Genomic DNA, 26,659 nt, shown 5'->3' with positions numbered 1-26,659 from the left:
TTCTGGGTGCTCTTCTAGCTGTAGCCAGATCACAGGGTATTACGGTAGCCCCTTACCTGGACGATATAATGGTTCAGGCTCCATCTTTTTTTTTGGCAGAAGCTCATTCGGAAACTTCTGAATCTGCTTCGGTCACATGGATGCAAGATAAACTTAGAAAAGAGTTCTCTGGTTCCCAGTACCAGGGTGGTTTTTCTGGGCACGGTCATAGACTCTGTCCGCATGAACATTTTCCTAAAGGATCAAAGACGGGCCAAGCTAATGGCGAGTTGTCTCTCGCTACAGACCTCTCTAAGACCTTCAGTGGCCCAGTGCATGGAAGTAATTGGACTCATGGTGTCCTGTATGGACATTATTCCTTTTGCTCAATTTCATCTCAGACCTCTACAACTATGTATGCTGAGACAATGGAACGGCGATCATTCAGACCTGTCTCAGGCGATTATGTTTGACAACTTAACAAGAGAGTCTCTCTCTTGGTGGCTTTGTCAAGATCACTTGTCGATAGGCACGTGCTTCTTGAGACCGTCCTGGGAGATTGTGACTACAGATGCCAGCCTCTCAGGCTGGGGAGCTGTCTGGGGTCCTAGGAGGGCTCAGGGGCTTTGGTCCCAGGAAGAATCTTTCCTTTCCGATCAACATTCTGGAATTCAGAGCGTTTCACAATGCATTAATAGCATGGCCTCAGCTAGGTTCTAAACGATATATAAGATTTAAATCAGAGAATATAACCTCAGTCGCTTACATCAACCATCAGGGAGGAACCAGGAGTTTCCTGGCGATGGAGGTTTTGTTAATCTTACAATGGGCAGAAGCTCACAACTGTGTTCTTTCAGCCATCCACATTCCGTGGGTGGACAACTGGGAAGCGGATTTTCTCAGCAGACAATCTTTTCAATCGAGAGAATGGTCTCTCCACCCCGTGGTGTTTACAGAGATTTGTCTCAGATGGGGAATGCCGGAGATCGATCTCATGGCTTCTCATCTAAATGCCAAGCTTCCCAAATACGGGTCGAGATTGAGGGATCCTCAAGCAGAGATAATAGATGCGTTGGCGGTTCCATGGAGGTTCAGTCTCATATACCTCTTCTGTCCGTTGGCTCTGCCCCCTTGGGTAGTGGCTCGCATCAATCAGGAGCAAGCCCGAGTGATTCTAATAGCTCCATCCTGGCCTCAAAAGACCTGCTTTGCAGATCTAGTGAGAATGTCGTAGTCGTCTCCTCCTTGGAGGTTAGCCTTTCGGAAGGACCTTCTAATTCATGGCCCCTTCCTACACCAAATTCTAGATTCTCTGAGGCTGACTGTTTGGAGATTGAACATTTAGTTCTGTTCAAGAGAAGATTCTCTGAGAGGGTCATAGATAGTTACTCGCCGCATATACCATCAGGTATGGAGGACTTATCTCCACTGGTGTAAGGAACGTAGTTTCCCATGGCACAAAGGTTGCTCGAATCTTATCCTTTCTCCAAGACGGTTTGGAGAAGGGTCTTTCTGCCAGCTCTCTGAAGGGCCAGATATCGGCCATATCAGTCTAGTTACACTAGAGATAAGATGATCTTCCAGATGTACAATCCTTTGTTAAGGCTCTGACTGGAATCAGACCTGTATTTAAACCTGTTGCTCATCCTTTGAGCCTCACTCTTGCAACTTCTTGTTTTGCAACAGTCTCCTTTGAGCGTATGCATTCTGTTGATATCAAGTTATTATCCTGGAAGGTTTTGTTTTTGTTAGCCATTGCCTCAACTCGCAGAGTCTCTGAGAATTCGGCTTTATAGTGTGATTCCCCTTACCTTGTGTTTCATGCTGACAAGGCTATGTTACGTACAAGGTTAGGTTTTCTTCCTAAAGTTGTGTCTGATTGAACCATCAATCAGGAGATTGTGGTTCCTTCCCTGTGTCCAAATCCTTCCTCTGCTTAGGAAAGGTTACTCCATAATTTGGATGTGGTTCGTGCCTTGAAGCATTACCTTCAGGCTACTAAGGAGTTCAGACAATTTTCATCCTTGTTTGTACTGTATGCAAGTAAGCGCAGGGGTCAGAAGGCCACCGTGACTTCTTTGTCTTTTTGATTGAGGAGTATCATCCGCTTAGCTTACGAGACAGCGGGTCAACAGCCTCCTGAGAGGATAACGGCTCATTCCACTAGGGCGGTTGCCTTTTCCTGGGCTTTTAAAAATGAAGCCTCTATGGATTAGATTTGTAAGGCAGCTACTTGGTCCTCCTTACACACTTTTTCGAAGTTCTACAAGTTTGATGTGTTTGCTTCGGCTGAAGCAGCTTTTGGGAGAAGAGTTTTGCAGGCTGTGGTGCCCTCAGATTAGGGTCCACCCTTTTTTTCTTTAGTTCCCTCCGGTTAATTCATACAGTGTCCTCTGGAGCTCGGATATTGTTTCTCAACAGTAAGGAATGAAGTCGTGGACTCTCCCTGCAAACAAAATTTATGCTTACCAGATAAATTCCTTTCTTTCCTGGCAGGGAGAGTCCACGACCCCACCCATGCAAATTTTTGTTTGGACAGCCCCTATTTTTTATTTCTTCTGGCACCTATATACCCTGATGTTTCTCCTGCTTTTTCTCGTTCCCTCGGCCGAATGACTGGGGGATGGGGGAAGTGGGAGGGATATGTAAGCCTTTCACTGGGGTGTCTTTGCCTCCTCCTGGTGGCCAGGTGTTGTAATCCCAACATTAAGGAATGAAGTTGTGGACTCTCCCTGCCAGGAAAGAAAGGAATATATCTGGTAAGCATACATTTTGTTTTTCTTCCAACGTTATAATTATAATGGAATGTTTTATATAAATTGTTTTTCTTTAGAATTTTTTGCAAATCATTTTCTTTATTTTAGATGGAGTCGTTGGCAACCAGGGAACAAAAGCAAAAGGATGCGGCCTATAACATGGGAGTAGCTGAAGCTATAAGGACCCAGAGGAATAAAAGAAATACTGAGATTTATGTGAGTGATTTTTTATTTTTTTGTCTAATAAAGGATTTTACTTTTCTATGTATATTACTTTTTCATTAAAAATTGTATTAGAAAACTATCAGACAGTTAGGATGTCATTGAAAATATTTCCATTCTTGAAAGTTCCGATTTCAAAGTTTAATTAGTTTTATTATTACTCTATACAAATTTCTTCTTTCCCATTTAGATTTATCTGCACATATTTTTGTATGTGTGTATGGGTAGCTGTCTGTGTTTATGGGTAGCTGTATGTATGTGTATATAGGTAGCTGTCTGTATGTGAATGTGTGTGTATGGTTAGCTGTCTGTCTGTCTGTCTGTTTGTATGTATGTGTATATGGGTAGCTGTCTGTATGTGAATGTGTGTGTATGGTTAGCTGTCTGTCTGTATGTATGTATGTGTATGGGTAGCTGTCTGTGTGTATAGGTAGCTGTCTGTGTGTACAGGTAGCCATCTGTGTGTATGTGTGTATGGGTAGCTGTCTGTATGTGAATGTGTGTGTATGGTTAGCTGTCTGTCTGTCTGTCTGTCTGTATGTATGTATGTGTATGGGTAGCTGTCTGTGTGTATAGGTAGCTGTCTGTGTGTACAGGTAGCCATCTGTGTGTATGTGTGTATGGGTAGCAGTTTGTATGTGTGTTTATGGGTAGCTGTTATGTATGTGTGTATGGGTAGCTGTCTGTCTGTATGTATGTATGTGTATATGGGTAGCTGTCTGTGTGTATGTGTGTCTAGGTAGCTGTTTGTATGTATGTATGTGTAGAAAATATAAACATGCAATCCCAGGAGCCGAAAGTGCTTAAAATCAGTCTTTATTCGGTATGCATTAAAAGACGCTAATCAGCGATGCAAACATATCAGTCTCCACAATTGTCAACACTGGAGAGGTGCCGGTAGCGTAACAGGTCAGCTGACGTGTTTCGGCCAATGGCATAGTCATAGCTGTGCTACTGGCACCTCTCCGGTGTTGACAATTGTGGAGACTGATATGTTTGTATCGCTGCTTGGCGTCTTTTAATGCATACCGAATAAAGACTGATTTTAAGCACTTTCGGCTCCTGTGGTTGCATGTTTATCTTTTCTTCAAGTTTTGCCTGATATCAGATTGGAGCTAAAGGGATACGGCAATGCTTTTGGATTACACTGATCACTTTGGAGAAACGGCTGTACGGATGGTAGCTGGTAGGGGGGTGAGATTAAACCTTTTTTCTCTTGTCTTTTGTAGCCGATTGTGTTTGCAGTCATTTTTGGTGAAAGATATCACTGCCTCTCACTCCCTCCCTCCCTGTAGACCGGAGTGTGTGTGTGTGTGTATATATATATATATATATATATACATATATCATTAGACCATATAGCCACACAGCCAGAAGGTGTTAGTCCAACAACAAAGATTCTCTAAGGGAGATATACATACATTTAATTGGGACAATAAGTTTTTTAGTGACCGGCCTTAATACAGAGGTATACTTTGAGTGTGGAATATGTATGTATGTATGGGTAGCTGTCTGTATGTATGTGTGTATGGGAAGCTGTGTGTGTGTATGGGTAGCTGTCTGTATGTGTGTATGGGTAGCTGTGTGTGTGGGTGGGCAGCTCTCTGTATTTATGTGTGTATGAGTAGCTCTCTGTATGTATGTGCGTATGGGTAGCTGTCTGTATGTATATGTGTATGTATGAGTAGATGTCTGTATGTATGTGTTTATGGGTAGCTGTCTATATGTATGTGTGTATGGGTAGCTGTCTGTATGTATGTGTGTATCTGTATATGTTTAGCTGTCTGTGAGTGTGTGTGTGTGTGTAGCTGTCTTTATGTATGTGTGTATGGGTAGCTGTGTGTGTGTGTATGGATAGCTGTCTGTAAGTATGTGTGTATGGGTAGCTGTATGTGTGTGTGTGTGTGTGTATGGGTAGCTGTCTGTGTGTATGGGTGGGCAGCTCTCTGTATGTATTTGTGTATGGGTAGCTGTTGGTGTGTATGTGTGCATGGGTAGCTGTCTGTGTGTATAAGTAGCTGTCTGTATGTATGTGTGTATGGGTAGCTGTGTGTGTATGTGTGTATGGATAGCTGTGTGTGTATGTGCATATGGGTAGCTGTCTGTATGTATGTGTGTATGGGTAGCTGTGTGTGTGTGTGTGTGTATGTGTGTATGTATGGGTAGCTGTGTGTGTATGTGCGTATGGGTAGCTGTCTGTATGTATGTGTGTATGTATGGGTAGATGTATGTATGTGTGTATCTGTGTATGGGTAGCTGTCTGTGTGTGTGTGTATATATGGGTAGCTGTCTGTGTGTATGTATGGCTAGCTGTCTGTCTGTATGTGTGTATGGGTAGCTGTCTGTGTGTATGGGTAGCTGTCTGTATGCGTGTGTGTGTGTGTGTGTGGGGGATAGCTGTCTGTACGTATATGTGTGTGTGTGTCAGTGAGTGTGTATGGGTAGCTGTCTGTGTGTATGTATGGGTAGCTGTCTGTATGAATGTGTGTGTGTGTCAGTGAGTGTGTATGGGTAGCTGTCTCTTGTCAGTGAGTTTGTATGGGTAGCTGTGCCTGTCGGTGTATATTTCTGGGTGTGTGTATGGGTAGCTGTCTCTGTCACTGTGTGTGTGTGTGTGTGTGTAGCTGTCCCTGTTAGTGTTTGTGTGTATGGGTAGCTGTCTCTTTAACACATTACTATTCAGTTCATTACAAGCATGCTCTGACAAATAACTAATCTGTCAAAACCAATTTTAAAAAAAATGTTGTTATTGTAAACCTGTTAAAATTACACTACTTTTTTTATAACCAACCAATTAAAATGATTGGTCAGTCATATAAGTCTAGTGATTGGATAGTTAATGATTCTTATGTTTACTAAATGAATATCCAATTCCATATACTCTTTTGACCACATTGTACTCTTGCTGTTAGAGATCCTACATATTTGACAAAAGGCCGCTGACCCCTCCAGCTCTTATTAAACAAGAACAGTGTTTCCAGTCCTTGGTACAGCAGATGACAGAAAGGAGAGGGAAGGAGACCAAATTAAAGCAAGATAAAGAACTGATGGACAAACTGGAACAAATGCAGCTTGCGGAAGAGTAAGAGTCTCTAGATTTAGTAACTCACTAAACGGGAATATGTGTTTTGCTACTCGTTAAACATTTTCCTTTGTTTGCTAACCAGCACTTAAATGGACACTCAAGTCAAAATTAAACTTTCTTGATTCAGACAGAGCAGCAATTTTAAACAACTTTCCCAATTTACTTCCATTAACATAATGTGCACAGTCTTTTTATATTTACACTTTTTGAGTCATCAGTACCCTACTGAGCATGTGTAAGAATTCACAGAATATACATATATGCATTTGTGTTTGACTGATGGCTGTCACATGATACAGGGGGAGTGGAAATAGACATAACTTTGAAATTTATCAGTAAAAAATCTTCTACTCATTTGAAGTTTAGACTAAGTGCTATTGCCCTGTCTTTTGATCATGCATTAGTTGATTATGCAAATCTACTGTATTTACTAGTCCTTTAAGACAATAGTATCTGTATCATATTTTTACTCTTGGGGAAACTTTATCACAGCTTCTGAGACTTTGTGATCCAGCTGACATGATCTAGCCTGCGCCTTCAAGTTTAAGAAGCAGTACATCTAGCTGCGTCTTATCCTCTCCGCCACTTTAGAAGATAAAAAAATCACCCTGAACTTGCCCATTCGGGTTGACTGACATGCCCTGCTCTTGCATGATTGGTTGCTAAAGAGCACAGGCGGTATTGCACAACAGACCTCTAGTGCAGTTTTAAATTACACCAAACAATTTAACTAACCAATGCTGCATCGTAAGTGGCTATTGCAGGTGGAATGAGAACCTGTCTGCCTGATCCTTGATACATTTTCCTATTGCTCTCTCTTTAAATAAGGCCTAAATATTCAAAACATTGACAAGAAACGGTCTTCTTGGGTTTGCCAGGCTTGCAGTCCGTTGTTCTGTTCATATATTCAAAAAAAGGGGGCTGACCCGTAAAGTGCTGGCAAGTGCCAATAAGTCTCCCATGCAAAATAATAGGGATCACGGCTTCTGCCTAAACTCCGCCAACATCGTCACTTGATGGTATTATCAGTGGGCAGGGGGGAGGCGTATTAAGTGTTCCTACACAACACAGACAGTGTGCTCACTGAAATCAAACATGGTTTCTGTGTAGGAATACTTCAAATAATGCCTTTATAACCTAACTGTAACTACACCTAAACTACCTGCCTCACACTGGGAAGTCTTGTCAATGAAAAGATGGCGAGAGAAATTTGGCTGAAACCCTATACCTAACCTGCTGGGCTGCCCTTAGAATATATTGCACTACTGGCAACGTATCCCAATTAAAATGCTGGTTACTCCCCCCAGGAATGCCTAGCTAACTCCCACAGAACGTCTATCTCTACATCATGTCTGCGATTGAACTTAAAGTGATGGTAAAGTTACCTTAGTCTCTATCCAGTATTCCGTTTATGGAGTCAAATAAATATAGGTTTCATTCATCATTTTTTCAGCTCTGCGTATAAATAAAGTTAAAAACTGTTTTAAGGTAATTTATTAAACATTTTTAGTCAACCCGAAACTATATATTTTTTTTACCTTTTGATCACGTTTTTCTATTGTCCTTGAAATGTAGGCCGTCAGGCGACCGTTACTAGACGTCATCTGCCCACTTATTCAAGAGCACATGCGCAATTTAATTTTTCTGTGGATTCCATATGGCGCGCGCTCCCGTTTTGCGCATACGTCATAGTTCCAGGTAGGAATCCCTTAATATGTGGTAGGCAGCATCGGAGAGTAGCGCATGCGCAGTTTAATTCTGAATCATGAACGCGCTGTTGACTTTGATAACATAAATATATATTTTAAATGATATATTTATTTTTAAAATAATAAAAAGAACAAGAAAAAAAGCAGTTTAAATTCTATACAATAATTAAAATAATATGCATTATACATGAAAATGCATATCATTTCAACATTGAATAGAAATGTAATGCTACCCGTTACACGCACTCTCCCCAAGCGCAACCAAACCCTGCTACACTACTAACCCCTTATCTGCCATCGCCTAATGACCTAACCAACCCCTAACCTATTAACCCCTAAACCGCCACAACTACCCAACCCAAACTACCCCTACACTACTTAACTATCTAACAGGTAACAACCCCCCCAGACCACTAACCTAACACCCCCTAAGTTACAGAAATTAAAAAAACACTAAAATTACAAAACAAAACAAAGTACAACCAAAAATAAAACAGTTATGCCTATCCTAAAACTAAAGTCCCCATAAAAGAAAAGCCCACCAAAAAATAAAAAAAACCTATACTACCACTTAAACCTACTCTAACAATTGCCCTTGTAGGGTATTGTCCTAAATCAATTTAGCTATTCGATATATAAAATAAAAAATCCCTATTCTAAATTAAAAAAAAGCCTATCTACCACTAAAACCTACCGTGCTAAGCTCTTTTGAAAGTAAAATGTTAATGCGCTAAATCCCTTTTCCCATAGACTTCTATGGGGTGCACTACAAAAGCCTCTTTTGTCGTTCACTCGCACGCTAACTCGAAGTTGCGCTAGGACTGCTGCTTTAAAGCTCAAGGGGTGTTAAGAAATACATCAAATACCTTTTTTTCTTCACTTAGAAGAAAATGCTATTTTTTATTTTATATATAGTGCACTCACTAAAACTTCTTAAGCAATAGCCAGGGTGCTGCATGCAAAACATATAAAAATCCTTTTATCCTCTTTGAGAAGAAAACGCTGCACTCACCAGTCTTGAGAATGATACAATTTATTCACAATCTCATCGCATCAGCTCATAGCTGCATAAATACCCCCAGACGTTTCGGTACCGCACTGGCACCTTTCTCAATGGGTTGTTTCAGTATCTCCAAATGTTCCCTAACAACTTAACACACCCGTTTCCTATTTATACCCTAATGTGTTAAAACAGTTCCGGGTCAGCCACACCGGTGTGTTTACACTACATAGTAACCGTCGTAAATCCTGGATCTCAACCACAAAAACACATGGCTAATTATCATATCCTTGAAAATGGGTCTAAGGTGCGCTAAGACAAATGAGATTACCAAACTCCCCCTAAATGACAATACCCCTAAAATTGTCACACAATGTATTAAAAGAGTAAAAAGGTGTAAAGGGAAGCGCTAAAACAAAGCCAAAGGTAATTAATCACTTAAAATATACAATTTATTAAAACATATATATAACACATAAAAGGGACGTCTCCCCAAATGACACTGTAAAAAATATTTTTTATCAGATTTAAAACGGATGATCCTATTATGCGAACCGCTATATATAAGATTTATAGCACACTAAGTTAACAGCTGAAAACAAATACTACAATAAAAATCAGTTAAAAGTCCAGAAAATTGATGATTATAAAAACCACCAAGCTGCCAAAGAAAGTTAATAAGGTAGATCTGCCGGTTAAAAGTATTCTGAATACTCCACACTTCCTTAAGAGAGATAGATGACCAGCATATTAACAGAGGTATTATAATTCAAGTTCTTGGCAATTTACTTTACCCACGATCTCCTGATCGTCTGTAAGCCGGGTTAAGTTTAAGGAATCCAAAGGGTGTAGATATATTGCACATATGCCAAAAGGTAGTCCTGCCTTCACAGCCGACGCGTTTCGCCCTCTTAAGGGCTTTATCAAGGTGATTGGAATCAGCCAATCTGATTGAGCTCGCATTCTATTGGCTGTTCCGATCAGCCAATAGAATGCGAGCTCAATCTGATTGGCTGATTGGATCAGCCAATCGGATTGAACTTGATTCTGATTGGCTGATTCCATCAGCCAATCAGAATATTCCTACCTTAATTCCGATTGGCTGATAGAATCATATCAGCCAATCGGAATTCGAGGGACGCCATCTTGGATGACGTCATTTAAAGGAACCGTCATTCGTCGTTCAGTCGTCGGCCAGGATGGATGTTCCGCGTCGGAGGTCTTCAGGATGCTGCCGTTCCGCTCCAGATGGATGTCGATAGAAGATGCCGCCTGGATGAAGACTTCAATCGGATGGAAGACCTCTTCTGCCCCGCTTGGATGAAGACTTCTACCGGATCATGGACATCTTCAGCCCCCCGCTTGGGCTTGGATCAGGACATCGGAGGAGCTCTTCCGGACTGATCAGTGAACCTGGTATGGTGAAGACAAGGTAGGAAGATCTTCAGGGGCTTAGTGTTAGGTTTATTTAAGGGGGGTTTGGGTTAGATTAGGGGTATGTGGGTGGTGGGTTGTAATGTTGGGGGGGGGGTTATTGTATGTTTTTTTTTACAGGCAAAAGAGCTGAACTTCTTGGGGCATGCCCCGCAAAGGGCCCTGTTCAGGGCTGGTAAGGTAAAAGAGCTTTTAACTTTAGTAATTTAGAATAGGGTAGGGCATTTTTTATTTTGGGGGGCTTTGTTATTTTATTAGGGGGCTTAGAGTAGGTGTAATTAGTTTAAAATTGTTGTAAGATTTTTCTTATGTTTGTAAATATTTTTTTATTTTTTGTAACTTAGTTCTTTTTTATTTTTTGTACTTTAGTTAGTTTATTTCATTGTAGTTATTTGTAGATATTGTATTTAATTAATGTATTGATAGTGTAGTGTTAGGTTTAATTGTAACTTAGGTTAGGATTTATTTTACAGGTAAGTATTAGCTTTAAATAGGAATAATTTATTTAATAAGAGTTAATTAATTTCGTTAGATTAAAATTATATTTAACTTAGGGGGGTGTTAGTGTTAGGTAGTGTAGAAAAAGACTAGTAAGCGCAGAGTGTAATCACTAAACTCCTGAGTAACCTAAGGGTCCCTATCAAAGGTGTATAAAATCAGTATAAAAAATAAAATTTACCAGGAGCGCTAAAAAAAGCTAAAAGTGATATCCTAATATTAAAGTGCCAAGTGGTAGTGCAAATGAGTATGTGCAAAAAGTATTCTAACGATTAAAAATGTTTTTTTTAAACCGTGAAAACAATGTATTCAACCAGGGTTATATATCTTAATATAAGTATTATATAAGTGGTACAGATACGTCTGAAAAATATGTTTAAGTGTACAAATGTGATCCAGAAGGTCTATATATCTTAATATATGCCTATAAATACTAATGTCTCTAAAATTTCTTTTCTTAAAGTGCAAAAGTGTAAAAATGGTCCTCTGACCAAGCGTGTATAGAAACCAAAACAGTAATTATCAAAATAATTCTGTGAATTAGTGCAAGTGTAGGATATACATAAAAATTTATTAATATATGGCCAAATATGCAAACATTATATGCAATAAAAACAGAATATAGAAGATAGAATATAAAAAACGGACGTCTCCGTATAAAATCAGGTTGCCACCACACAAGATTTCCTAAATGCGTATAGTCATTCGAAAAAAAAACCAAAAAAAAACTTTCAGTCTTTGTGCAAAAATGTCACTTTTCTTAAGCGAAAGTTTTCTATTTGAAGGGAGAACCTTTTAGCTTACCCCCAGCAGTTCAGTCAGATCAGTCCGTCAGTTTGGAATTACCGCCGTGGCGGAGTGACGTCACTCTTATAGGCGTTGTCCTCAATCTGTGATCCGATTGGTCCTTAGATCCCAGCTAACTCCCACAGAACGTCTATCTCTACATCATGTCTGCGATTGAACTTAAAGTGATGGTAAAGTTACCTTAGTCTCTATCCAGTATTCCGTTTATGGAGTCAAATAAATATAGGTTTCATTCATCATTTTTTCAGCTCTGCGTATAAATAAAGTTAAAAACTGTTTTAAGGTAATTTATTAAACATTTTTAGTCAACCCGAAACTATATATTTTTTTTACCTTTTGATCACGTTTTTCTATTGTCCTTGAAATGTAGGCCGTCAGGCGACCGTTACTAGACGTCATCTGCCCACTTATTCAAGAGCACATGCGCAATTTAATTTTTCTGTGGATTCCATATGGCGCGCGCTCCCGTTTTGCGCATACGTCATAGTTCCAGGTAGGAATCCCTTAATATGTGGTAGGCAGCATCGGAGAGTAGCGCATGCGCAGTTTAATTCTGAATCATGAACGCGCTGTTGACTTTGATAACATAAATATATATTTTAAATGATATATTTATTTTTAAAATAATAAAAAGAACAAGAAAAAAAGCAGTTTAAATTCTATACAATAATTAAAATAATATGCATTATACATGAAAATGCATATCATTTCAACATTGAATAGAAATGTAATGCTACCCGTTACACGCACTCTCCCCAAGCGCAACCAAACCCCGCTACACTACTAACCCCTTATCTGCCATCGCCTAATGACCTAACCAACCCCTAACCTATTAACCCCTAAACCGCCACAACTACCCAACCCAAACTACCCCTACACTACTTAACTATCTAACAGGTAACAACCCCCCCAGACCACTAACCTAACACCCCCTAAGTTACAGAAATTAAAAAAACACTAAAATTACAAAACAAAACAAAGTACAACCAAAAATAAAACAGTTATGCCTATCCTAAAACTAAAGTCCCCATAAAAGAAAAGCCCACCAAAAAATAAAAAAAACCTATACTACCACTTAAACCTACTCTAACAATTGCCCTTGTAGGGTATTGTCCTAAATCAATTTAGCTATTCGATATATAAAATAAAAAATCCCTATTCTAAATTAAAAAAAAGCCTATCTACCACTAAAACCTACCGTGCTAAGCTCTTTTGAAAGTAAAATGTTAATGCGCTAAATCCCTTTTCCCATAGACTTCTATGGGGTGCACTACAAAAGCCTCTTTTGTCGTTCACTCGCACGCTAACTCGAAGTTGCGCTAGGACTGCTGCTTTAAAGCTCAAGGGGTGTTAAGAAATACATCAAATACCTTTTTTTCTTCACTTAGAAGAAAATGCTATTTTTTATTTTATATATAGTGCACTCACTAAAACTTCTTAAGCAATAGCCAGGGTGCTGCATGCAAAACATATAAAAATCCTTTTATCCTCTTTGAGAAGAAAACGCTGCACTCACCAGTCTTGAGAATGATACAATTTATTCACAATCTCATCGCATCAGCTCATAGCTGCATAAATACCCCCAGACGTTTCGGTACCGCACTGGCACCTTTCTCAATGGGTTGTTTCAGTATCTCCAAATGTTCCCTAACAACTTAACACACCCGTTTCCTATTTATACCCTAATGTGTTAAAACAGTTCCGGGTCAGCCACACCGGTGTGTTTACACTACATAGTAACCGTCGTAAATCCTGGATCTCAACCACAAAAACACATGGCTAATTATCATATCCTTGAAAATGGGTCTAAGGTGCGCTAAGACAAATGAGATTACCAAACTCCCCCTAAATGACAATACCCCTAAAATTGTCACACAATGTATTAAAAGAGTAAAAAGGTGTAAAGGGAAGCGCTAAAACAAAGCCAAAGGTAATTAATCACTTAAAATATACAATTTATTAAAACATATATATAACACATAAAAGGGACGTCTCCCCAAATGACACTGTAAAAAATATTTTTTATCAGATTTAAAACGGATGATCCTATTATGCGAACCGCTATATATAAGATTTATAGCACACTAAGTTAACAGCTGAAAACAAATACTACAATAAAAATCAGTTAAAAGTCCAGAAAATTGATGATTATAAAAACCACCAAGCTGCCAAAGAAAGTTAATAAGGTAGATCTGCCGGTTAAAAGTATTCTGAATACTCCACACTTCCTTAAGAGAGATAGATGACCAGCATATTAACAGAGGTATTATAATTCAAGTTCTTGGCAATTTACTTTACCCACGATCTCCTGATCGTCTGTAAGCCGGGTTAAGTTTAAGGAATCCAAAGGGTGTAGATATATTGCACATATGCCTAAAGGTAGTCCTGCCTTCACAGCCGACGCGTTTCGCCCTCTTAAGGGCTTTATCAAGGTGATTGGAATCAGCCAATCTGATTGAGCTCGCATTCTATTGGCTGTTCCGATCAGCCAATAGAATGCGAGCTCAATCTGATTGGCTGATTGGATCAGCCAATCGGATTGAACTTGATTCTGATTGGCTGATTCCATCAGCCAATCAGAATATTCCTACCTTAATTCCGATTGGCTGATAGAATCATATCAGCCAATCGGAATTCGAGGGACGCCATCTTGGATGACGTCATTTAAAGGAACCGTCATTCGTCGTTCAGTCGTCGGCCAGGATGGATGTTCCGCGTCGGAGGTCTTCAGGATGCTGCCGTTCCGCTCCAGATGGATGTCGATAGAAGATGCCGCCTGGATGAAGACTTCAATCGGATGGAAGACCTCTTCTGCCCCGCTTGGATGAAGACTTCTACCGGATCATGGACATCTTCAGCCCCCCGCTTGGGCTTGGATCAGGACATCGGAGGAGCTCTTCCGGACTGATCAGTGAACCTGGTATGGTGAAGACAAGGTAGGAAGATCTTCAGGGGCTTAGTGTTAGGTTTATTTAAGGGGGGTTTGGGTTAGATTAGGGGTATGTGGGTGGTGGGTTGTAATGTTGGGGGGGGGGGGTTATTGTATGTTTTTTTTTACAGGCAAAAGAGCTGAACTTCTTGGGGCATGCCCCGCAAAGGGCCCTGTTCAGGGCTGGTAAGGTAAAAGAGCTTTTAACTTTAGTAATTTAGAATAGGGTAGGGCATTTTTTATTTTGGGGGGCTTTGTTATTTTATTAGGGGGCTTAGAGTAGGTGTAATTAGTTTAAAATTGTTGTAAGATTTTTCTTATGTTTGTAAATATTTTTTTATTTTTTGTAACTTAGTTCTTTTTTATTTTTTGTACTTTAGTTAGTTTATTTCATTGTAGTTATTTGTAGATATTGTATTTAATTAATGTATTGATAGTGTAGTGTTAGGTTTAATTGTAACTTAGGTTAGGATTTATTTTACAGGTAAGTATTAGCTTTAAATAGGAATAATTTATTTAATAAGAGTTAATTAATTTCGTTAGATTAAAATTATATTTAATTTAGGGGGGTGTTAGTGTTAGGTAGTGTAGAAAAAGACTAGTAAGCGCAGAGTGTAATCACTAAACTCCTGAGTAACCTAAGGGTCCCTATCAAAGGTGTATAAAATCAGTATAAAAAATAAAATTTACCAGGAGCGCTAAAAAAAGCTAAAAGTGATATCCTAATATTAAAGTGCCAAGTGGTAGTGCAAATGAGTATGTGCAAAAAGTATTCTAACGATTAAAAATGTTTTTTTTAAACCGTGAAAACAATGTATTCAACCAGGGTTATATATCTTAATATAAGTATTATATAAGTGGTACAGATACGTCTGAAAAATATGTTTAAGTGTACAAATGTGATCCAGAAGGTCTATATATCTTAATATATGCCTATAAATACTAATGTCTCTAAAATTTCTTTTCTTAAAGTGCAAAAGTGTAAAAATGGTCCTCTGACCAAGCGTGTATAGAAACCAAAACAGTAATTATCAAAATAATTCTGTGAATTAGTGCAAGTGTAGGATATACATAAAAATTTATTAATATATGGCCAAATATGCAAACATTATATGCAATAAAAACAGAATATAGAAGATAGAATATAAAAAACGGACGTCTCCGTATAAAATCAGGTTGCCACCACACAAGATTTCCTAAATGCGTATAGTCATTCGAAAAAAAAACCAAAAAAAAACTTTCAGTCTTTGTGCAAAAATGTCACTTTTCTTAAGCGAAAGTTTTCTATTTGAAGGGAGAACCTTTTAGCTTACCCCCAGCAGTTCAGTCAGATCAGTCCGTCAGTTTGGAATTACCGCCGTGGCGGAGTGACGTCACTCTTATAGGCGTTGTCCTCAATCTGTGATCCGATTGGTCCTTAGATCCCAGCTCAAGTTTCTAAGCTGCCGTGTTCAGTAAACAATCGTATCCGCTCTTTAGTGCTGAGTAGCACGCAGGATACTATTTGTAGTGTGCAGACAATTAGAGTAAGTGCTGGAACTCCTGATTTCACCTTAGAGTTCAGTGGGCGCTATATCAGTGTTTAAGCGCAAATTCCAATAGGTTTGTGATTTCAAGATCTTGAAAAAGCCCTGTATAGGGAGAAACGCGTTGATGCTATGTACTGTTGTTGCTGAATACTCTTCTTAAGCTGTGGACCTATTCCTGTCATATTAATACCCTGGCAGATGGACATTCACAAACCTATTGGAATTTGCGCTTAAACACTGATATAGCGCCCACTGAACTCTAAGGTGAAATCAGGAGTTCCAGCACTTACTCTAATTGTCTGCACACTACAAATAGTATCCTGCGTGCTACTCAGCACTAAAGAGCGGATACGATTGTTTACTGAACACGGCAGCTTAGAAACTTGAGCTGGGATCTAAGGACCAATCGGATCACGGATTGAGGACAACGACTATAAGAGTGACGTCACTCCGCCACGGCGGTAATTCCAAACTGACGGACTGATCTGACTGAACTGCTGGGGGTAAGCTAAAAGGTTCTCCCTTCAAATAGAAAACTTTCGCTTAAGAAAAGTGACTTTTTTGCACAAAGACTGAAAGTTTTTTTTTGGGTTTTTTTTCGAATGACTATACGCATTTAGGAAATCTTGTGTGGTGGCAACCTGATTTTATACGGAGACGTCCGTTTTTTATATTCTATCTTCTATATTCTGTTTTTATTGCATATAATGTTTGCATATTTGGCCATATATTAATAGATTTTTATGTATATCCTATACTTGCACTAATTCACAGAATTATTTTGATAATTACTGTTTTGGTTTCTATACACGCTTGGTCAGAGGACCATTTTTACACTTTTGCACTTTAAGAAAAGAAATTTTAGAGACATTAGTATTTATAGGCATATATTAAGATATATAGACCTTCTGGATCACATTTGTACACTTAAACATATTTTTCAGACGTATCTGTACCACTTATATAATACTTAGGCTTATATTAAGATATATAACCCTGGTTGAATACATTGTTTTCACGGTTTAAAATTTTTTTTTTCATCGTTAGAATACTTTTTGCACATACTCATTTGCACTACCACTTGGCACTTTAATATTAGGATATCACTTTTAGCTTTTTTTAGCGCTTCTGGTAAATTTTATTTTTTATAGTGTTAGGGTTAGACTTAGCTTTAGGGGTTAATACATTTATTAGAATAGCGGTGAGCTCCGGTCGGCAGATTAGGGGTTAATAATTGAAGTTAGCTGTCTGCGATGTTAGGGAGGGCAGATTAAGGGTTAATACTATTTATTATAGGGTTAGTGAGGCGGATTAGGGGTTAATAACTTTATTAGAGTAGCGGTGCGGTCCGCTCGGCAGATTAGGGGTTAATAAGTGTAGGCGACGTTGTGGGGGGCAGATTAGGGGTTAATAAATATAATATAGGGGTCGGCGGTGTTAGGGGCAGCAGATTAGGGGTACATAAGGATAACGTAGGTGGCGGCGCTTTGCGGTCGGCAGATTAGGGGTTAATAAGTGTAGGTAGCTGGCGGCGACGTTGTGGGGGGCAGATTAGGGGTTAATAAATATAATATAGGGGTCGGCGGTGTTAGGGGCAGCAGATTAGGGGTACATAAGGATAACGTAGTTGGCGGTCGGCAGATTAGGGGTTAAAAAAATGTAATCGAGTTGCGGCGATGTGGGGGGACCTCGGTTTAGGGGTACATAGGTAGTTTATGGGTGTTAGTGTACTTTAGAGTACAGTAGTTAAGAGCTTTATAAACCGGCGTTAGCCCAGAAAGCTCTTAACTACTGACTTTTTTCCTGCGGCTGGAGTTTTGTCGTTAGATTTCTAACGCTCACTTCAGACACGACTCTAAATACCGGAGTTAGAAAGATCCCATTGAAAAGATAGGATACGCAATTGACGTAAGGGGATCTGCGGTATGGAAAAGTCGCGGCTGAAAAGTGAGCGTTAGATCCTTTTTTGAGTGACTCCAAATACCGGAGTTAGCCTAAAACCAGCATTATGGGGGCCTCTAACGCTGGTTTTCACGGCTAACGCCAAACTCTAAATCTAGGCCCTAGTGTGCTATAAATCTTATATATAGCGGTTCGCATAATAGGATCACCCGTTTTAAATCTGATAAAAAATATTTTTGACAGTGTCATTTGGGGAGACGTCCCTTTTATGTGTTATATATATGTTTTAATAAATTGTATATTTTAAGTGATTGATTACCTTTGGCTTTGTTTTAGCGCTTCCCTTTACACCTTTTTACTCTTTTAATTAGCATATCCACTCCCCCTCGTGCCGTATAGCTACTACGTCACCATCGGGGTAAACCTGCAGTGAACCACAGCGGCTTGGCTGAACACAGACAATTCTAAAAGACATAACACCTTATATCTATATTCGAACTACTACAAAAATATTAAAAAATATATACATTAAATTAGCCTGGGAAACAAATGCCAAACTAAAAAAACTTAAATACACACTAATCGAATTAGAACCGGAGTGCCTTTGTGCCTGAGACAGCATGGTAGAAACTTAAAAAAGGCGGATGACACACTTATCTATTGAGACCTCATATTCTGATATGTCAGAAACATGGAAATTCTGTAGCTGTCCATATTCAACCAGGGGGCAAGATTCTTTAATGTTCAATTAGGATGAGACCTAGATCGTCCAGTCATAGCCACATCCGGCTAAAGGAACACATTAAAGTCCAACTGGACATTCAAGCCTCTTGGAGCTACAGTATCTAATCGATAAATCCATGAAGCTTCCACCTGTAGGAGTTTCTTGTGTCTATCCCCACCTCGACTCAGTGGTGGCATATAGTCAATTATCATAGTCCTTAGACTGGCTGCAGTGTGTCCTGCTAGCATAAAATGCATAGCTACAGGTTGATCCTCCCCATCCGAGGATGATGGAATTGGGAGCCTGTCAACATACTGTTACATGTGGTGCAATCACCACACCTAAAGCAGCCCATTTTCCTCTTGGTATCCATCCAGGTGCCTTTCTCATAACATCTCACTAGATCATTATGGACCAAAATGTCCTTTAAATTAGGAGCCTTTCTGTAAACAATGCGTGGTGCATCTAATTGTGTGAATGGAAGTGATTTGTCAGTCTTCACTATATCCCAATTAGTCTGGACAGATTTCTCAAGTATCTCATGTAGGGGGGTAAATGTAGTGATGAGATTAATTTTATTGGTGTTATCATTCTCATTCTTTGTTTTAAGTAAGAGTGCCCTTTGATAATAATGTGACGTTTTGTCCAAGGTTCTATAGCCCCTTTCCTTCAGTTTCAACTCGATTTCTTTGGTACCTGTGGTATCCATGAGTGTGTTATTCCGTGCCTCTTGCATGAGCTGTGAGGAGATCACACTCCTCTTCTGATGTCTGGGGTGGAAACTAGTTGATAAGAGTAAGGAATTCTTATCAGTTGGCTTAGAGTACAATGATGTTGCAAATCTAAAACCATCATCACATGCATATTTAGTGATATTCAAGTCTAGAAATGGTATGGTTAAACTATTAGACTCATGTTTAAAACGTATAGGTGAATCCAGCTTGTTTAAATAACTAATCCAACTTGTGAGTGAGTCAGGTGGACCCCTCCATACCAAAAATATATAATCAATCAATAAAATTTTATGTTAGGTACAGACAAAGTCATCATGATGAAGGTTTCGTACCAAAGCATATAAATGTTGGCATATGTGGGAGCCATACTCGAACCCATAGCGGTCCCTGCTATTTGTAGAATAAACTCTTTCTCAAACTTAAAATAATTATTTTCCAAACAAAAAGTGAGTAGTTCAAGCAGGAACTCTACGAGTGGTCCCGCATATGCCAATGATGAGATCACCATGGACCTAACAGCCTGCACACCTCCCACATGAGGGATAACGGTATACAGACTGTCAACATCCATGGTAACCAATAGATCACTCTCTTCCAACCATTCTAGGTCCAATAACCTTTTAATGAGAGAGGGAGAGTCTAAAAGATAGGAAAATGATTCTTTGACAACAGGTTGTAAATGGTGATCAATAAATACTGCTACATTAGAACATAATGAGTCCCTGGCAGACACAATAGGTCTGCCAGGGGGATTAGTCAGAGTCTTGTGGATTTTAGGGAGTAGATAAAGAACTGGAGTAACAGGAAAAGAGATACTTAAAAAATCAAATTCATCATCGTTAATCACACCTGCCTCCAAACCACACTTCAGTTTAACCATACCATTTCTACACTTGAATATCACTAAATATGCATGTGATGATGGTTTTAGATTTGCAACATCATTGTACTTTAAGCCAACCGATAAGAATTCCTTACTCTTATCAACTAGTTTCCACCCTAGACATCAGAAGAGGAGTGTGATCTCCTCACAACCCATGCGAGTGGCACGGAATAACACACTCATGGAGACCAGAGGTACCCAAGAAATCGGGATGAAGACGAAACTGAAGGAGAGGAGCTATAGAACCTTGGACACCTTGGATACAGGAGAAAACATCACAATATGATCAAAGGGCACTCTTACTTAAAACAAAGAATGAGAATGATAACACCAATAAAATTAATCTCATCACTACATTTACCCCCCTACATGAGATACTTGAGAAATCTGTCCGGACTAATTGGGATATAGTGAAGACTGACAAATCACTTCCATTCACACAATCAGATACACCACACATTGTTTACAGAAAGGCTCCTAATTTAAAGAACATTTTGGTCCATAATGATCCAGTGAGATGTTATCAGAAAGGCACCTGGATAGATACCAAGAGGAAAACGTGCTGATTTAGGTGTGGTGATTGCACCACATGTAACAGTATGTTGACAGGCTCCCAATTCCATCATCCTCGGATGGGGAGGAGCTATAAAAAAATTTCACAGACTGACCTGCACCAGCAGTTTCGTGGTGTACATTCTGATTTGTCCGTGTTCCCTGGTCTATATAGGAAAAACCTCAACTACATTTAGGGAGAGGATGGCTAATCACCGCCATGCTATAAGAGTTGCTATTGATAAAAAAGAATCGGATCAACCTGTAGCTAGGCATTTTATGCTAGCAGGACACACTGCAGCCAGTCTAAGGACTATGATAATTGACTATGTGCCACCACTGAGTCGAGGTGGGGATAGACACAAGAAACTCCTACAGGTGGAAGCTTCATGGATTTATCTATTAGATACTGTAGCTCCAAGAGGCTTGAATGTCCAGTTGGACTTTAATGTGTTCCTTTAGTCGGATGTGGCTATGATTGGACGATCTAGGTCTCATCCTTAAAGAATCTTGCCCCCTGGTTGAATATGGACAGCTATGGAATTTCCATGTTTCTGACATATCAGAATATGAGGTCTCCATAGATGAGTGTGTAATCCGCCTTTTTGAAGTTTCTACCATGCTGTCTCAGGCACAAAGGCACTCCGGTTCTAATTCGATTAGTGTGTATTTAAGTTTTTTTAGTCTGGCATTTGTTTCCCTGGCTAATTTAGTGTATATATTTTTTAATATTTTTCTAGTAGTTCGAATATAGAGATAAGGTGTTATGTCTTTTTGAATTGTCCGTGTTCAGCCAAGCCGCTGTGGTTCACTGCAGGTTTACCCCGATGGTGACGTAGTAGCTATTCGTCATGAGTGGGAGTGGATATGCTAATTAGCCATGTGTTTTTGTCGTTGAGATCCAGAACTTACGACGGTTACTATGTAGTGTAAACACACCGGTGTGGCTGACCCGGAACTGTTTTAACACATTAGGGTATAAATCGGGAACGGGTGTGTTAAGTTGTTAGGGAACATTTGAAGATACTGAAACAACCCATTGAGAAAGGTGCCAGTGCAGTACCGAAACGTCTGGGGGTATTTATGCAGCTATGAGCTGATGTGATGAGTTTCTGAATAAATTGTATCATTCTCAAGACCGGTGAGTGCAGTGTTTTCTTCTCAAAGAGGATGAAAGGATTTATATATATATATATATATATATATATATATATATATATATATATATATATATATATATATATATGTAGTCTCAAAATTAACAAAATGCACTACTTATATGTACTCAATTAATCTAACCTTATGTATCAGGGGTGCACGAGTAAGGTATCGCCTACATACCCAAAACTCATAAAATACAAATTACTCAGCACACCAATTAGATCAAATTGTGTGATATTTAATGCTACCATATGTTCAAACAGAAAAATATAGTGAAAGATACCCAGCTTCCCCCCATTCAGACCTGCATACAGCACATACACACTCCAAACAAACGATTAAATTTCCCTTAGGCGTCCCTAGGGGAAAGAAAAAAGTTGTCATCTCCAAACTGAGCAAAGTTCAGCAAAAGAAAGCACAGGGGTAAAAAAAAACCAGCACTTTGTAATCCACGTAAAGTGATACAGTACATGTGTTTTGATTGAAGTTGCAACAAAGTTGAATCCCCAGCTGCTACAGTGTCTAGAATAGTGCCGAATGTATCAGCTAAAGTATAGAACCCGCCCTTAAGAGCCTCTTTGTATAGACCCCTCTTCTCTTAAGGAACAGGACTAGAATTGTGATCTCTGTTAGCTATAGCTAGAGGATGGTGCTTTATAATTGAAATTATTTTGTGGGGCCAAATAAGTGGTATAGGTTACCGTATTGAGTTATAGGATTTGTAGGAAATCTTTATTTGAGCTAGTGCATATAAATATTAGGCAATTAGAAATAATGTAGACACATGCTTATTTTGTGTGTATATGTGTATATATATATATATATATATATATATATATATATATATATATATATATACAGGTAGCCCTCAGTTTACGCCGGGGTTAGGTTCCAGAACGAATGGTTGTAAATCGAAACCGTTGTAAATTGAAACCCAGTTTATAATGTAAGTCAATGGGAAGTGAGGGAGATAGGTTCCAGGCCCCTCTCAAAATTGTCATAAGTAACACCTAATACATTATTTTTAAAGTTTTGAAATTAGGACTTTAAATGCTAAACAGCATTATAAACCTAATAAAATAATCACACAACACAGAATATATAATTAAACTAAGTTAAATGAACAAAAACATTTGCTAAACAGTATTATAAACCTAATAAAATAATCACACAACACAGACTTCACTTGCATTTTTCTGCAAACAGTTCTTTCTATGCATTCCAATCTGGACTGATTTATAGACAGGAAGATCTTGTTCCTTTGAAATCTGCTCGATAGCTCAGGTCTGGTTAAACTGATTAATTTCAGCTTGCTTGGCTTTGCTGCAACACAAGCGGACAGCTCCACCTACTGGCTATTTTAATAAATGCACTGCTTCTCAATGCTTTTCAATAGCAGTCACATGACTGGAAAAAAAGGTTGTTATTCTGAAACGGTGTAAATTGAACCGTTGTAAAACGAGGGCCACCTGTATATATATATATATATATATATATATATATATATATATATATATATATATATTAGGAATTCCCCTGTGTGTACATAAAGTGTATAGATATGGGGGCATATTTATCAATGTGCGAGCGGACATGATACGAAGTAGCGTATCATGTCTGCCGCACATCAATAAATGCCGATAGCATACACTGTCTGCATTTATCATTGCACCAGCAGTTCTTGTGAACTGCTGGTGCAATGCCGCCCTCTGCAGATTTGCGGCCAATCGGCCGCTATCAGGGGGTGTCAATTAACCCGATCGTATTTGTTTGGGTTGATTTCTGTCCGCGGCCTCAGAGCAGGTGGACAAGTTATGGAGCAGCGGTCTTTAGATCGCTGCTTCATAACTTCTGTTTCTGGTGAGCCTTTATACGGAGCTTGATAAATATGCCCCATAGTGTCCACTGTGAATATGATGAAGCAGTGTGCGGTAGTTTTTTCTTGTATGAAAGGTGTGTTTCTTGCTATCCAATCAAATCACGCATATGTACTATATGAAGGGGTAGACACTGATACGTAGTATACTCCTTGAAAAAGGGAGGAGCCCTGAAACGCGGGTCTGAGTGTGTTACTGAGGCCATCATCTCAAGTCTCCTGTGTCTACTGGTCCTCTTGCTGGGATTCATTATCCAGACACCTGAACCTGCTTGCGGAGTGGTTTGTTGGTGTATAGTAACAAGCTCATAGAGTGTATTGTCACGGAACATCATGGTGACTCTCTAAGCTTAAGAAAGCAGACTGACCTGTGCAACTAATCAGCGGAAGGAATCACAAGTATCATTTGAATACCCCCTTGTAACTGTATGGGCCGTAGTACTTAGATGGCAAGTTAAGGTTCTTAAGGGCGGGTTCTATACTTTAGCTGACACATTCGGGACTATTCTAAAGCTATACATCACATCCACACGAGCCGTAACAGAGGTTGTTTTACAATACTGGGATACTGTTACTCAGAGTACACATGTACGGACATATCTGAATGGGGAGAGGCTGGGTACCTTTTTACTATTTTTTTCTGTTTGAATATATGGTAGCATTAAATATCACACAATTTGATCTATTTGATGTGCTGAGTATTTTGTATTATATATATATATATATATATATATATATATATATATATACTTATTTAACAAATACATATATTGCTATCTATCTATCTCTCTCTCTCTCTCTCTCTCTCTATATATATATATATATATCTATATATATATATATATATATATATATATATATATATATATACACATATAGGTATATTATGTGTGTGGGATGTGCAGTCATAGGAGGCAGGGGAGGCACTGCTTCCCCTGCCATATGGGGCCAAAGTTTAGTTCAATTTTAATTAAGAAAAAATTGTAAAAAAAAACAAAAAAAAATATTTTTTTCCACCCATGTAATGCTATGGAGAGGCATCATACAGGATTGCATCTCTCCATACCAAAACATGGTTACATTTCTTCAATAGCAGCAGTGCCACCCACTGGTGGTAACTTAAAACTACTGAAGCAAAAATAATGACCAATAGGAGGCATCCCTCATGATGCCTCTTAGGGAGAGAGCCAATCAGAGAAGTAAAACTCTTCTTGGCATTATTAGTTATGCAGGATGCAGGGCTGGCCCTGTCTGATGTTCACTGACTTCCTGTTACTGTCTGGGACCCTCCCACTAGCACAGGCTTCACTAGAAACAAGAGGGGAGAATAAGGACTGCAGGAAGAAGTGCACAGTAAGGGATAAGGTTTATAGCTTTCCTCATTCTGTTAAATGATATTGTTAATATTAATGCTTTTATTGTGATCTGTAAGCTTTCTACTTATTAACAATGTTGACTGTTGTGACTGAAGAGTGCTGGTAATGATAATAGCTTCCCACATTTTGCTGGAAGTTTATTTTAACTTTTTTATTGTGAATATTTTGTTTTTAATGTGATCTGGTAATTTGCTGCTTTTTAACCAGTTAACAACATTGACTGCAGAGCCTGCTTTATTACTACAGCTCTCAGTATTGTGTTGTCACTAGCTGGTGCCCGTGTGCAAAAAAGGAAAAGCTAGTGCCTTTTTTTATGCAGGAACCTCTTCTGGTCTGTATAATAAATGATGCTTTATTACTACAGCTCTCAGTAATTATTGTGTTGTCACTAGCTGGTGCCCTTGTGCAAAAAAGGAAAAGCTAGTGCCTTTTTTTATGCAGGAACTTCTTCTGGTCTGTATAATAAATGATGCTTTAATACTACAGCTCTCAGTAAGTATTGTGTTGTCACTAGCTGGTGCCCTTGTGCAAAAAAGGAAAAGCTAGTGCCTTTTTTATGCAGGAACCTCTCTTGGTCTGTATAATAAATTATGCTTTATTACTACAGCTCTCAGTAAGTATTGTGTTGTCACTAGCTGGTGCCCTTGTGCAAAAAAGGAAAAGCTAGTGCCTTTTTTTATGCAGGAACCTCTTCTGGTCTGTATAATAAATTATGCTTTATTACTACAGCTCTCAGTAAGTATTGTGTTGTCACTAGCTGGTGCCCTTGTGCAAAAAAGGAAAAGCTAGTGCCTTTTTTTATGCAGGAACCTCTTCTGGTCTGTATAATAAATTATGCTTTATTACTACAGCTCTCAGTAAGTATTGTGTTGTCACTAGCTAGTGCCCTTGTGCAAAAAAGGAAATGCTAGTGCCTTTTTTATGCAGGAACCTCTCCTGGTCTGTATAATAAATTATGCTTTTATTACTACAGCTCTCAGTAAGTATTGTGTTGTCACTAGCTGGTGCCATTGTGCAAAAAAGTAAATGATAGTGCCTTTTTTATGCTGGAACCTCTTCTGGTCTGTATAATAAACAATGTACTTTCCCTCCTGTAAAACAGTCAATGCTGAGTACACTCCTATGTCACCCAAGATATAAGGTGAGATCTACTGGGTCCAGACACTTCTGAGTATCTTAGTTATGTGCACTGAAAACTAAAGAGAACAAAACTGTGCTGATTTTGTTTCTATGTATGTGGATTAGATAGACTGATTGATTTATGGTCAGTACTTCACTCTGTCATCCTAATGTTGTTTTCCTTCAATAAATACACTTTTTTTTTTACTGTAGTTTCCCATGCTTTTGGGTTTTCCTGTTTATAACACCTCACTTTTTATTGTCTTTCTGTAATATGATGATCTGTCTGTCATAGTTTTTATATTTTTAGTATTAAAAAATTATTTTATATGATATATTATTATTAGTGGTTTTCATATTAAATCCACAAGTGAGCTGTGATAT

General features: G+C 38.9%; 1 protein-coding gene across 1 annotated transcript in view; it reads left to right on the top strand.

The window, feature by feature from the left end:
* The window catches only part of CCDC81 (coiled-coil domain containing 81), a 188,270-nt gene that overhangs the window by 93,945 nt on the left and 67,666 nt on the right, over window positions 1–26,659 (top strand). The window contains exons 11-12 of the mRNA XM_053708642.1: window positions 2,844–2,951; window positions 5,870–6,039. Of these exons, the coding sequence (XP_053564617.1) occupies window positions 2,844–2,951; window positions 5,870–6,039 (278 nt within the window). The remainder of the gene's footprint in view (window positions 1–2,843; window positions 2,952–5,869; window positions 6,040–26,659) is intronic.

The sequence above is a fragment of the Bombina bombina genome, chromosome 3 (assembly GCF_027579735.1).
Source record: "Bombina bombina isolate aBomBom1 chromosome 3, aBomBom1.pri, whole genome shotgun sequence".
Lineage (NCBI taxonomy): Eukaryota > Metazoa > Chordata > Amphibia > Anura > Bombinatoridae > Bombina > Bombina bombina.
The sequence above is the reverse complement of the archived record's forward strand: the minus strand, read 5'-3'. Positions and strand labels throughout refer to the sequence as shown.